We start from the raw sequence: 15,373 nt of genomic DNA on the forward strand, positions 1-15,373 counted from the left end.
AATAACAAAAAGTATTATGCAAGCACTAAAGTAGTGCATTATAAGTCATCAACGAATCTAAGCAGTGACTAAAGAATTCTGCATCTATTCCTGCAAAAAATCTAGACAAAACCTGTGACACTAAGTTGCAATATGATAAAAACAGATAACAAGGTTGGATAAGGGTCTATTGAAATTCAAAGCTGAAAACATATCCATACAAGGATAGCAGCGGAAGCAGGTACATCATGCGCGTTCATGAATGCATGCAATTGCAAGTTTGTCCACACACTGCAGAAATGCCACAAGCAGTAATGTGGTTTGAAAAGGACATGCATCTAATGCTCTTTCATTGGCAACAAACGATGGTGACATCACAACTACTTATCATGCTAAAGTCTAAAGCAGCATCGTCATTATGATATCCACATTTACTTCTAGTTCATAATGAACCAAACAAACCAAACAGGAAAGAGAACTGGTGCAATGTGTACTGTTCAGTCCCAAGCATGAAAATATATGATTGGAATAATATATAATAGGAAGGAAATACTTAATTAATGGGAAAAATTCTAGACCCAGGATAATTTGCTTATGTCTAACACATGAAATGCAAGGTATTCACGCAAAGACAAAAATGGAAAACATATAAAGGTAAGGTAAAAAAACCATTATGTCTCTGAATGAGTAATACTTTACACTGTAGAATTCACCTTTAAAATATACTTAAAATAAACTCCAAGATCAAAAAGAAAATTTGAAAAGGCAGCAACTACAGAAAAGCAAACAGATAATATTATATCACAAATTACTATGAACTAGTTAATATCCATTAAAACAAATTACTTAGTCTTTTATTTTCCATTTTTAGTAAATTAATACACAAATTACTCTTAAAGTTAGCAAATGTAGTGTCATTAGCATATAATCATCCTCTCACTATAATGACAAAGGTAAATAACTAAGGCCAGGAACAACAAAATCAAAACCCCAAGAAAGTTTGAGAGCATGACATATGTTAATAAGATACAAAGACTAGAGAACAATTTAACAAACTCCTATCAATAATATTAGTAAACAAAAGAAGAATTAGCCTACAATGCCATTCCTTCCGAGTCTATATTGATAAACTATCATATACCCGGAGTGTATTTCAATTTATTGGATTACCATAGCTTGATCCTCCAAGCAATCCTCCTCCGCCTGAGGCTGCATAAACATCGGTGGGATCGAGCATTGGGGATGATGAGGAAGCCCCGTTTCTACCTCCATTACCACCATTACTATTACCACCACCACCACCTAAATGCAATTCAGAAATATTAGGATACCCTTCTCTATTACTATTATTCTCAACCCCTTGATCATATAGAAACCCTTTGAAAACATGGCCACCAATCTTCACAGTTGCTTGATACGCAAACTCATCCTCTCCATCTTCCACTGCTGTCACTCGCACACACTTGAATACCGCTTGTGCACGTACTTGTCCAGGCAATGCCTCCTTAAAACTCACATCTGTGCATAATTCAACACAAACCCTACTCAAAATTCACACACATCAACCCTAAACTATCAAAAACACCAAAAATATCAAGAGGGTATCTTTATTTATGATCGAAAGAGAGAGACAAGTAAAAAGTTCAAACCTTGGTGACTAGAACTGGTATCAAAGCTTCGTGGTGGAGTGGTATTAGAAGTTGAAGTATGAGAAGTTGTTGTGGTTTGCGAGGCAATAAGTCTAGGTTTCTTAGCACCAGAGGTAGACCCAGATGAGCCAGCGGCTACACCAGTAGCCCCAGCCATGAGTTGGCGTTCCCTTCTCCGAGCCGCTGGTACCCACGTGCTTTTCACGTGTGTAGCACAATCAAAACCGCGACTTTTACAACAAGTCCTGCACCTTCTATGAGTACAATCTTTCTTAGCCTGGTTCCCACAGTCTTGACACGTAGTTGTAGAAGAAGATGTTGTATTCGACGCTCCAATCCCACCACCACTTTGCATTAAATTCCCACCTCCACCATGTTCAAGCATCCCTGTCTTCTTAAAATAATGCGCATGTTGTTGTTGTTGCTGCTGCTGATTTTGCCAAAACTGAATTCCACCACCACCAATACCACCACCACTCCTATTCCTATTACTAAACATATTACTTGTATCATCATCAAGAGCTAGATTTTGAGAAGCACAAGGAGTGGCAGTGAGTAAAGGAATAACGCCAACGCCAACACCAACACCAAGTGCAGTAGCGGGGTTTGAAGAGTTGAATTGAGAGTGAGGATCAGAGAGCATGTTGCTTTGGTCATGGTGGTGGTGGTGATGATGGTGATGATTAAGATTGTGGTGAAAAGAAGAGGCTGGAGTGGCCACAACAAAGACATCACGCAGACCAACCATAGGCATATCAGTTTGGGTTGGAGTGCCAAGGCCATAGTTGAGAGGCCTAGTGGTGTTGGAGCCAGAAGACCACATGGGTCCGGTGGTGCTGGAGGGTCCAGGTGCGGTGGGACCAGCGTTGAAGCCAAGGGAGAGTTCATCCGGTGCGGCGGCGCGTGATGATGACGATGAAGCCACCCAGTCTGCAAAGGCTCCAGAATCTGAAGGTAACCTCCTTGTAGTAGCCACAACTGTTGATGCCGTTGTTACCAAGTTTTTATAAAACTCTTATTATTATTAGATATATAGAGGAAGAGAGCAGCGTTGTGGTTTTGAGCTCAATCTAGAAGTGTATCTATGTAGGTGTTATATATGTAAAAAAGTGGGGTCTATCTCTTTCTCTGCAATTCTCTCAGAGAGTTTAAAAGAGAGTGGAGGGGACAGAAAAACTAAATAAAAAGGGTAAATTTTTTGAGAGTGAGGGAGTTAGATCTTGTTTGTTTGTTGAGTGACTTTCTATTGTTAAATTTGTGAAGAAAGAAGAGACTTAAAAGAGAGAGAGAAAGAGAGAGAACACTGCTAAGTTCTGCTGTTGCTGTTTTTCTGTTTCTGCTGCTTCTGGCTACGGCTCTGAGACTAGTAAATACTGTAACTTTGGCTTTTGTGAGGGAAAAAAAAAAGTTGGGGTTTTGAGAAGGAGATATGAGTAAAGAGTGAGTTTTGTGAGGAAGGGTGGGGAGGGTGGGGGACCAGAGATTAGCAGAAGAGAGCAGTGAATGAGTGAGTGAGTAAAGAGAGATCAGAGAGATATAATAAAAATGCAATAACGACCTTTCTGAGTGAGTTGAGTGAGTGAGTGTGTTTTTTGTATTTTTTTTTTTTTTTCTCTCTGCTTGCTTCTGTTATTGTTGTTGCCGACCTTTCTCTCTCATCATCATCGTCATCATCTTCTCCTTCCCTTCTTCTCTGAGCTTTTTCTCTCTCAAACTCTATATGGTTTCCCTAGAAAGCGAAAACTGAGAGGTGGGTTCCTCTCTACCTCTCACTCTCACACTCTCTCTTCACTCTTTGTGTTTCTCTCTCACTATATGGTTTCCTGGAAAGCGAAAACTTGAGGTGGGTTCCTCTCTCTCTCTCTCTCTCTCTCTCTCTATCTCTCTCCAATAATCACACTAACTATAGTAGAGTTGAGAGAGTGTATAAAGACTTTTGTTCTTTAGTTTTTGTAAATTTATGGCCCCTCTCCAATGTGACATGACATATCTCATTCATTTAAGCAAAACCATCTTTTTACTGTGTGTGTTATTCCTTACCTTTTCGAAAGCGCGTGGAGGGGTGTGTTATATGTGTATTTGTGTGTGTGACTGTGACTCTCCGAGTCTTCCCAAATCACACATTCAAGGTCCCACCCCATGATTTGCTTCAGTCAGGCGCGTGTACAATACTTGCATTAATCACACAATTTTTATTTTTATTTTTTCCTTGATTAAACGTGGAGTCCAAGTAGGCCTCCTTCTATAAGTCCCCATATCTATCTGTTTTGTCGATTAGATTGCATTTGTCATGTGAGGAAATGGGTGAACATTTGTCAGACAATCTTTATTTTTATGTTTATTTTTCCTCTGAATGAAGACAATCTTTCATTGAATAGAAGAACACAGATCATATAACGAACATTTTATTTGTTGCAGTATATAAAACTAGTAAAATATCTTGAAGTAGGTCAAATTAATTGCTATTTTGCGTGTATCAAAACATTAGTTAGTAGGTGCTGCCAGGTGGGTGGTCAAGTTTTTATTTGCAGAGTTTAAAGATCAAATTTTAATACCATCTAGTGCTTGACCATTTTAGCTGAATATAACATGAAAATGAAAGGGCACAGAAGTGATTCAAGTGAATTGGTAAATTGTGCTTTTGTGTTTGTCTTTCTCTATATTATTTATATATATACTTCTAATATAATTGGTAAATTGTGCTGATACTCCATTCTGCTTTTGGTGAATACATGGTAGTATGGTACATTATGTGGTTCAAGTTGCCGATATTACATCTGTAATTCTCAAGCATTTGTTGGATAAAAGCAGTGATTGATAGGACTTTTTGCGACTCTTTTCCAATATAAAGATTTAGTCTTTAAACTGCTTCTCGAAACCATTGTAGTTTTTCTTGTTCTTTTTAGATGAAACCACCAGGGTCATTGAGACTGAAAGGACTGCTGCAGCTTTGACAGAATGCACTTGAAGACTACAATGCATATGCCTGGACATGGTACCCTGAATTTGTGAAGTATTGATTGTTTCGTCTTAGTATAGATTCTTTTCTGTTGCCCTAGAAAGTGGTATCAAAGTTTATAGATCAACTTTGGGGGTTTTCTTTGTATATTTTAGATTAGGTTACAGAAGAACTTAAATTGCAAAACCAGTCAACTGGTCTTTATCAGCAATGGTATGTGGTACATGTCCTTAACTACTTGTAACATTTTTTTTTATGAACATGTGCTTGTACTTACAACATTTTCTCTCTCTTTTTTTTATGAACATGTGCATGTACTTATAACATGATGCACAAAGTGAAAGCAGACAGTATACGTACAGTAACCTTTTCATAGTCCGGATAGGGATAGTTTCTTTTGAGATAAACTACCGCCATATGTACTAAAAATTTAAACTCTTCCCCAATTTACACACTTTTAAATTCATACTATTAGAGGATTATTTAGAAGATTAGGGATATGATATAATATTAGAAGATTATTTACACAATTTTAAATTCATACTATATAAATAATTGATCCACCCCTTCACATGGTCTAATCAGTAGTTATTCATCTTCCAACATTCCTGGTCTTAACAAATATTGCACCAATGCTCGGATTCTGATTGTTGCCCTGTGATTTCTTTTTGAGAACTAATATATGTGCACCACAAAGTCATGACAGTGTCTAAGTAAGTTTTGCACAAGAGCAAGGCTTGGGGAAAAGAAAGACAAACAGCAGTTATGGTTTATGTTACCATATTTGATTAAATGTGAGAACCACCAAATTTAACAATGGTAATGATTGGACCCCAAATTAATTCTAGCTTGGTCGATTTTAGGATAATTCAACAATTTAGTCCAAATAAAAGTAATTAACAAATTAGACTAAGCATGATGATAATATAAGTGTGTAAAAACATATAAATAAACAATCCACAAAAAAATCAAACCACAAAATAACACGTGTTATAGAAGAGGAAAAGCTGAGAAGCGGGCGGAAAAACCTCTTTGTGACCTCAGAGCCAAAACAGTTCACTCACGAATATGTACTTAAGTCTTCTGAGCTCCTGCTAGCATCCAACTCAGCGAGTCCTTTCTCTACTCTAGCATATGAATCCACAATTAAGCTTCAATTGCAACTTCAGACCACCATGGCTGATTTGGGTTGATCCAATAATTTCCAAGTACCAATCAACACCAACGACTATGAGGTCTAAATTGGATGTGATGGTTCTAACCACTTCTCATTGAATTTGGCAGTGGAGAGAGGAAGAAGGTAGATATATTGACAAGGATGTTTCTCTAGAGTTTAGGGACTCTCTCTTACTCTTCATATAGGAACTGGATGTATAAAATTTGTGGGAAATGAGAGTATAAATAGTGAAGGTATGGGCTAGAACATGAGAAAAAAAATAAAAGAATTCTCTCAAATTCATACATTTTGTATGTGTGAAATGGGAGGCAAGGAGAGAGAGGTGAAACTACAAATCAATTGTTTTTCAAATTTGAATCTCATATCTCAAATTCGCCTCATAGGCTAGTTTTGTATGTGTGAAATTATGCATTCTTCAGCTCCACTTTAACACATGCACACTCCAACTTACTAACTCAATTACAACTTAAATACCCACAAAAATGAAATTCACTCAACTAGAATGAATTGAATGTAAGAAAATTTGACATGAAATTAGTCAGCAATCTAAGATTCGAGCAAAATAGTTACATTTTTTATTTTTTTGAAAAACAAAATTCACTCAACTAGAATGAATTGAATGTAAGAAAATTTGACACGAAATTAGCCAACAATCTAAGATTCGAACAAAATAGTTACATTTTTTATTTTTTTGAAATTTTGAAATTAGCGGATGTGTACTAAGGTGTTGAAGTTAAACTATGTCCTTATCCTATACATCTTATTTACATTAAATATTTTACACATTAAACCTCAAAGGTTGAGGAGAGGGGGGGGGGGGGTTGAATAGAAAATTGTTAAAATGTACCATTAAATGATTAAATTCCTTGTGATATTTTAGAAAAATGAGTATCAAGCTAGTGCCAAAGTTTTAGGTGCATTGAGCTCGTTGAAGGCAATGAAAACACAAAGTTTTTTTTTTTTTTTTGGCCCCTTCTAACTTTTAAGTGTAAAATGGGTGGGGAGGGAGATTTGACCATCCAAGTAACTCCACAAAAGGTGATCAAATGTTATTAGATCAAAAGTTCATTGGCAAGATCACCATGTTAAAGTGGTATTTGGGTACCAAATTGACAATCTAGAATGTGTAATCATGTGTGTCATTCTTTACAAACACTAGGAAAATATAAATAAGAAAGAACTCAAAATCTAGGATCTTAGGTACATCATAAGCCAACTTGGTGTCATACCTAAACACAACCTACACAAATGTTAATTTTGGATCTCTCCCTGCTGTCCCATCTCCCATGGTTATACTTTCGTCACCAGCCTCCCTAAAAAGACACCACAATCATATTAAGATATCTCCTCTTTTTGTATTTGTTGCAATACCCACATTTCTAAAAAAATTTACATTACATACAACACAATGCACCATCGAAGCATAAAGTAAAGATTGAATGCAAAAGAGAAGCTAAAATATTAATGAAAAAAAAAATAGACAAAGGTATGATGTATGTCATAGTGATGGCAGCATAGTACAAAGACCATCGCAATTACATGTTCTACAAAGCTACTAGCAATGATAGCAAACAAAATAAAAATAATAAAAAAGAAAAGTAAACAAAAGGCATAGGATATAAAAATGATAGCAAGCCTAGTGATCAACTAAATATAGGAATGCTAGAAATTGGACAAGATAGCGATATTTTAAAATGAATACAGGAAAATAATCAAGAGAAATGGTAAAGATATGGAGGATATCAAAACCTTCACACTAAGGGAACTTCTTGGTGGTGAGTGGTGACATGAAAACACTAGGTGGGCATCCTAATTAGTACCTGGCTTTAACCCTTACCACCTGTCCTTAGCCCTCACTCCAAATCCACACAAAACTTTCTCTAGGTTATTAATAAACCTTTGTCTACATGTCTTCTTATTTATTTATTTTTTGAAACCTAGAACCAACATGAAGACCAATCATTGAGGATTTGAGCAACTCTTGTAGGTTACTTACCAGCCAAAAAAAGTGTAGGACCCAATAGATGGGCTTTTGCAAAATGAACTGATGTGAATTGAAATAAGATTCGAAAACACGATCTCTTGTTCTGAATCTTTTGACAATAACACTGTATATCACCACTCCTTTGAGTTGATAGCAAGTTGATAAATTAATCATTTAATTTTTATTATTACATTTTGAAAACATTTCCTACTCAGGTGCATTGGATATTAAAGCAGATGGAGTGGCGTGTTAGAATGAAGATGATTGACTTTTTTGAACATGTTTAAGTAAAATTATTTGTATATGTTTGAATAATGTGCAAAAATTTTAGGTTACTCTTGGTCAAGAGGAAATATTCTTGGAATTATTCTTTGAACCACACAAAATCTGTGGGTAGACAGGGTTATATATGCAAGAGATGAATTTGTGAGACATTTATACTTACTGCGTTTTATATAAGTACTTAATCTTTAAACACATGTTTTCATTTTTTAAATAATATTACACGTATTTTCATACATTATTTCACCCATACGTATTTTCAAAAAAATCGAAAACTGTTGTTTAAATACATGTACTAAACAGGCTCTACAAAATAAGTTATAGCTAACTAATACTTATGTCTATAAGCAGCATTAGAGGAGGGTAACCTTCCAATAGACTATTTGAGGAAAAGAAAATTCCCAATTGTCCTTATGCCCCTCAAGCAACAAAGATCATTAATTCACGGGTTATATATGTATATATGTTTGTTCATTTATTTATGCCACTCAAGCCTAAGTGACAAAATTTGATGGGAAACTTTGGCAAAGTATTTGATGTTCATAGCACATGAAAGAGCAAAAGAAAAGCAATTCGCATTGTTTTACCCCTTACCCCAAGCCTTTTGCTTGTCCTTTGGGGCCACACAAGTCTCATCCTTGGTCCCATATATATACTAGGATTCATTCAATGAATTTCTTCAATTCTTTCTTCCAAAAGAGAGAGAGACATCTTGTAAGCTTGTGTGGAAGTTCCTCTTTTTCAAAGCACGCCCACATAACCCTCTCTCTCACTCTCTCTCTCTCTCTCTCACACACAAACGTGTTGGCAGATATGGAAAGCACTTCTTTAGTCCCACATTTAGGTGTATTTTAGATATGAAAAGCACTCACTCACCTCACTCTCTAACAGGCTTAAAGTGCTCTTTAGTTAATGTCAAGCCCTTGTTCTTGCAAGTATTATTGCACTCATGAGGAATCATTTTTCTTAACTGGCTTTTGAGGAAGAAAAAGAAAAGGATCACTTAGTGCTGTTGATTTTTGGGGGTTTTGGTTCTCAGATCATAGTATTAGAAAGCCAAAACTCTTTTCTATATATATATTTTGGTTGGCATAAATAAGTGTCCACTACTTTCTTTTATTTTATTTTTAGTAATCGTGCTTCCAATTTCTGTTTTCTTTTTCTTTTTTGTTGTAGTGTTTTTCCATTACGAATGTCTTTATATTCATCCCATGTCCTAGACACTTAGCACATAGTATCTTCATTTTTTAATTAAATCATATAAAAAGTTAAAAGCAACATCATTTAATAATTACTATTCATTGTGGATTGATTGGTATATAGTATAAACATTTACTACCCTTGTATTGGTACATGTCTAAAGCCCTAGTAGGAGCTAACCACTAAGGGTTTGCTTCCTCTCGGCAGTCCTTTGAAACATCATCTTCACCAAATTTTTTATCATATGATTAAATAGTGGGCTACACAAGGAAGCCCTCTACCACTTTTCTCTTTGACTTTAATTTTTAGGGATTGAATCTGATAGATCAAAAACGAATTGACCCCTTGTAATAAATTAACCAATTAATTTAGCCAAGTGAATTAAGGTCACTGGGTGATTTTAAGGTCACCACTCTCGAAATTTCACTATTATCACAACAAGCAGTTACAAATAAAGGAATTTGAATACCTTATACCAACCTACAGTTAAACCCTTACCCCAATACCTAATTGGACTTGTTCTGTAATGACAATTTCTCTTTTCGATGCACGACTCTCAGTACGTGACTAACCAATTGCGCAGATTCCAGTACGTGACTTCAAATACCAACTAGAGAAGGTTGTTGGCTGTAAAGTTTTTCGGTTTATCCCAACAATGAAGATTAAGAAGATGCTTGGTTACAAAACCCTACGGTACACAAACACAATAACTTCTTCACAAGAACGATGAACTAGGGAAAAACTGTGTCTCCAGTCACAATTTGCTTGAACAAACTTTGCTCAACACTTGTGCAACTTGTGAACTCTTTGATGGCCCTTGAAATAATCCTTTTATATGTCTAAGGTTGTGAGAAAAGAAAATCCAAACACATAATCACAGATTGGAGTCAAAACAGAACTGAAATTCTATTTTTCATAAACCTCAACATATGCCTATCTGTCAAGCTCCTGTCGAGCCAGGGGACTGGAATAGCTTCTTAAGCTTGATAGATGGTTAGCTGTCGAGCTAGCTATCAAGCTTTAATGACAGGCACTTCTTCAGCTTGTTTCTTAGACAGACTTGCATGTCTTCAACACTTGATTTTGAAACACAGTTTCTTGAAGTATTAAACACATCCTAAATCTATCCAAATACAAGTAAAATGTGTTTTGTCAAAGGATTAGTCAATTACATAAAATAGTGACATATGTTCCTAATAAGTGAATCACATATGTCGTAACAGAATCCAAAACTTTTGGAAATAGCATCATCTTTACTTCACTTAAAAATTGAAATAAAGAGCCATTTTCCAAACTGTTGCCTTATTGAAAGAAGTAAGATAGCAATTAGAGCATCCTCCACTTTAAACTCTTAAACCAAATTTTTCTTGCAATTTCTAATAAATATCCTTAAATTTTGTTTGGTAACTCTACCAAAAATTTATTCTATAGTTTTCAAGGCATAAGAAAGCAATTTGCTCCTCTCTTTTTTGTACTTATTTGTTAATGTTGATTTGCATGTAGTAGATTCAAAAAAAAAAAAAAAATCTTCCTTATAAATAATTTAAAATGAGAATTGTTCAAATCCTTCAATTTATTAAGCATTCTAAATTTTCATTCTTGCTGAAAAATCAATTGGGCCCACAAACAAACTCGTCAAGGCAATCTAAAGAATCTTTTCCTCCTATTCACCCCTTCCCCCTCATTTCCTTTTTCTTTCTTTGACCTCTTCCTCGTCTTCTTCCCCCTCTTTCATCATGGATGTAACCATATCAATTGATCAACAAACATTGCCTTTCAAAGGATAAGTTCATAGTGAAATTTGTATGATTATATGAACTTTACTGATATAAATATCATTCTCATCTATAACTCTTTAAAATTCGGTCTCATTTTAGGAACTTCTTATTTTATCTTTATAAATAGAAATAAAAATAAAATGAACAAACTTTAATTTTGTTTTTTTAACCTAATGAAGTATTTAGAATTCCTTAATGGTTTTATTTGCTTCAGCGGAAATTTTTTGCATTTTTGTATGTTTGGTATATTGAAAAATACATAGGGTTAACGAAAAATAAATGTAATATCGCAAAAAATGTTTATATATATTGTAAGGACACGATTCCTGCGCGGCCCAGTGACATTTTTGGGTTCACGCGGGAGAGATCCCTCACAATACAATTTGTAGAGAGTGGGCTTGAAAAGCTTGGGCTTGGTCACGGGACGATGGTCCGGTCTGGATTTCAGAGAGGTCCCTGTGGAAAGTGGACTGGGCCTAAACGTTTAAAGCCCCGCCGTGCTGCCACTTCTGAGAATGGGCTCCTCGGACTTGATCCGAGGACCCTTGTGGTCGGCTGTCCAACGGAGGACCTTCTCTATTCTCTGCATGGATCGTTCCGGCGATCTTATTCATGAAGTACTAGATTCACTTACTTCTCCTTTTATACTAGCGTGCGTTCGATGTCCTTCGTCCACGTGTAGGGTCAGTCTTTACAAATACTGACATTGGTCCCATCAGTCTAATCCCGGAATTGTTGGGGATGACTTGATAAAGCTGCAGAGTACGGTTCTGTCAGGCATTGGGCCTTATCCAGAAGGGTATTTAGGGTAATCGCCCCAAGGTATTTTGGATTTCCTCCCGAATTTGTCCCTTTATTCTGGGGGGATTATGGGCCTGCCGAGGACTAGACTGTCCTCGGCTGCCTCCCAAAATTGGTCTGTGCTCTGCGTCATGGAGCTTGGGCTACAATTCTCCTCGGATTGGGCCCTCGGACTCTCTAAGGGTGAATGGGCCTGGTCCACGAATTGTTGGGCCCCACATATATATAGATATATATACTTCCCAATAATTTTTATCATTTGAGCTCGCAAATGTCCCAAATAATAATAATAATTTTTCCATGTGGAGTTTGTTTTTATGAATAATTTTTTTTTTCATATAATTAATATTTCTCAAAATCAATTATATTTCCAGAAAATCCTTCCTAGAAAACCAGTCATTTTCTCAAAGAAAAAGGGACAGGGAGCGGGCGGGGGGCGGGGGGGGGGGGGGAATGCAAATACCTAAATAATCCTTAAATATTTTTAATTCATCACATATGCAAGACAATACCATAATAATTGTAAGAAATTTCATTAAATAAAAGAAGTGGAATGTTAACCAATGCCTTAGGACATTAGTTTAGGAGCTATTTTTAGAAATATTTTATTGGAAGAATGATAGAATAATAAATGTTGTTGACGGCTTTTTATGTCCTATGAAAATAGTGTCAAAATTTTCCTATCATGATTTATTAACAAATTGTTCTAAGAATATCCGTTAACATTACCCATAAAAGACATTATGACTATTATTTTTATATTAGTAAGTTAACATAAGATTTTGAATCAATCTTCATCAAAAAAAGATTTTGAATCAATGACCTTATCATTTACTCTCTTTAATGAGGGAGATGGTGTTGTTTGAACTTTGAACCATAACATAACTCATACGTGAAGCAAGATGCTCCACACATGTATGACTTACTTTTGTGCTATCTTGAGGTGATAAAAGTTTGGGGGAACAAATATTCCACCATGTTTCCTTTTTCTCTAGTTAATAAGGAAATTTAACAACAACTAAACAAATCGCAAACAGTGATCACAGATTAATCATGCCATACCCTTCACAAATCTCTTACAGATTTAGGTAACTAAAATATATACAAAGGAAATTAAAGTAACACAAATTTGAAAGCAAAGTTGGAAGTCCTACGAAGAATTGGGAAATGCAAAGAATTGAATTCTAGATTTTACTTTCGTAAAAGTAGGGTAAATATATATAAAAGATAGAAACCAAAAGAGCCATATAGATGTTGACACATAAAAAAGGAAGCCAGCTTGCCTATCACATTCATCCCTAGTCACATCACACGTTAAGTCCAAAATGTCAAACAAATTCTTATCACCGTCCAATCCCTGCTCATCGTTGACCAATGCACAGTATCCTCAGACAATCAAAGAAAGAATCCAGAATTATTACTCACTACACTACACACAACACTACACTTCTCGGGATAAGTGGGACGTTCTTGATCTGTTACCATTTTGGAAGGGAATTTGATCCGTTCCTCAATCGAGTCATGTTGTGCACCCCAAAGGGTCCAAATGTATAAGGGATGGAACCCATCCTGGGAGATCACTGGATTAGGGTGAGTCCAAAAACATTTACCTCTTTTGATAGAAATAGGCATATCAGGCTATCGGCCTCTTTAAAAATTATTTAACCCTTAGTAAATTGATTGTAAATTATTGTAAGAAGTAGGATTCTTTGGTTTTGGAAGGACCGCAAAAGTCATGATGTATCCTCGATGGGGTGTAATTGTCTTCACAAACACTCAAAAATATCATTGTCAAAAATGGTTTATCTTGACGAGTTCACCGATGAGGTGGTGATACTCCAATAATTAAATTAGTTTTGACTTTCTAGAGTAATAATGTAACTTTTTGAGTAAAAATTTTCATTTAACTCACCAACTCAATGAAATTGATTCATCACAATCTTAACGGGTTCACTGATTAGGTAATAATACTCCAGTGATAAAATTAGTTTTGACTTTCCAGATTAATAATGTAACTTTTTAAGTAAGAATGTTCATTCGACTCTCCAACTTAATGAAATTTATTTCATTATTTTTTATTTTCTTATTTGAAATTTAGAATATGATTTAGGCATATTCTGTGAATTGTAATAATTTATCAAAAATAATTGTTTAAATGGTTTATAAAAGTTCAATTTTTACAAAAGAATATGAAACAACCCTCTCCAATCCAACCAATGCACACCTTTATTTATGAGTTGTGAGATATCATCCATCTTTCTTTTAGTTAGTCATCTTTTATACTTGCAAAATCAACCCCTAATGTCTTGCTTTTTCTGAGTGATTTTGATGTTTATCAACCCAATTTGGAGACATCTTGGTTGCAACTGGGTAGCTCAATGTTTTGACCTACCTTAGAAGTAGAGGAACATATCACATTGCATCCTTTCTCTACCCCAAATCAACCCCCAAAGTGTTGCTTTCTCCAATTGATTTTGATGTTTGTCAACCCAATTTGGTGACATCTAGGTTGCAATTGGGTAACTCAATGTTTTGACCTACCTTAGAAGGAGAGGAACATATCACATTGCATTAAACCAACCGAAGATTGTTGGTATTAATGTTAGGGAGATAAACACCTTGGAGAGACTCATTGAGTAGTTAATATAACATATAGAAATGCACTTAACCCAAAAGGCTTAAGCCCTAATGAGTATAAGCTTAATTATGTTATATTAACCATTTTTTTCTCATAATTATTTAATGTGAGAGTTCACTCACACATATACATCCAACAATCTCCCTCTCACATGTGTACAATCTCCCTCACCCTTTCACATGTGGGTCTCATTAAGTAGTTAATATAATATATAGAAACACAATTAATTAATCCAACAATCTCCCTCACCCTCTTACATGTGGGTCTCATTGAGTAGTTAATATAAAATATAGAAACACACTTAACCCAAAAAGCCTAAGCCTAAGCCCTAAGCCCTAAGCCTTAATGAACACTTAACCCAAAAGGCCTAAACTCTAATGAGTATGATCTCAACTATGTTATATTAATTATTAATTTTTTCTCTCTTAATTATTCAATGTGAGAGTTCACTCACATGTATACACCCAACAATCTCTCTCTCACATGTGTACAATCTCCCTTACCCTTTCACATATGGGTCTCATTGAATAGTTAATATAATATATAGAAACACACTTAATTAATCCAACAATCTCCCCCACCCTCTCACATGTGGATCTCATTGAGTAGTTAATATAACATGTTTCAAATGTGAATCTCATTGAGTAGTTAATATAACATATAGAAACGCACTTAACCAAAAAAGCCTAAGCCCTAAGCTCTAATGGGAATGAGCTCAATTATGTTAACCCAAAAGGCCTAAGCTCTAAGTCCTAATGTGATAAGCTTAATTATGTTATATTAACTATTTATTATTCTCATCATTATTTAACGTGGGACTTCACTCACACGTATATACCCAAAAATTAGTGCATAACAAATGTGGAGATGACTACTGGTCTACACAACCAAAGCTTCTTTTAGGCAAAGAATCTAATGACGTGGTG

General features: G+C 35.4%; 1 protein-coding gene across 1 annotated transcript; it reads right to left on the reverse strand.

Moving 5' to 3' along the window:
* Positions 1-958: 958 nt before the first annotated feature.
* On the reverse strand, positions 959-3,481 carry LOC115981538 (protein LATERAL ROOT PRIMORDIUM 1). Its single transcript, XM_031103749.1, has 2 exons — positions 1,629-3,481; positions 959-1,497 (listed from the first exon to the last, which is right to left on the reverse strand). The coding sequence occupies exons 1-2, from the start codon at positions 2,449-2,451 to the stop codon at positions 1,133-1,135; spliced, it is 1,188 nt and encodes a 395-aa protein (XP_030959609.1). The 5' UTR covers positions 2,452-3,481; the 3' UTR covers positions 959-1,132.
* Positions 3,482-15,373: the final 11,892 nt, after the last annotated feature.

Source organism: Quercus lobata, chromosome 1 (assembly GCF_001633185.2).
Source record: "Quercus lobata isolate SW786 chromosome 1, ValleyOak3.0 Primary Assembly, whole genome shotgun sequence".
Classification (NCBI taxonomy): domain Eukaryota; kingdom Viridiplantae; phylum Streptophyta; class Magnoliopsida; order Fagales; family Fagaceae; genus Quercus; species Quercus lobata.

What these genes read in the sequence shown, in the direction of transcription:
- LOC115981538 (XM_031103749.1), bottom strand. Translation starts at nt 2,451, where the DNA reads ATGTGGTCTTCTGGCTCCAACACCACTAGGCCTCTCAACTATGGCCTT. An exon ending in TACCAGTTCTAGTCACCAAG is followed by an intron (nt 1,498 to 1,628) that starts GTTTGAACTTTT and finishes AATTATGCACAG; the next exon opens with ATGTGAGTTTTAAGGAGGCA.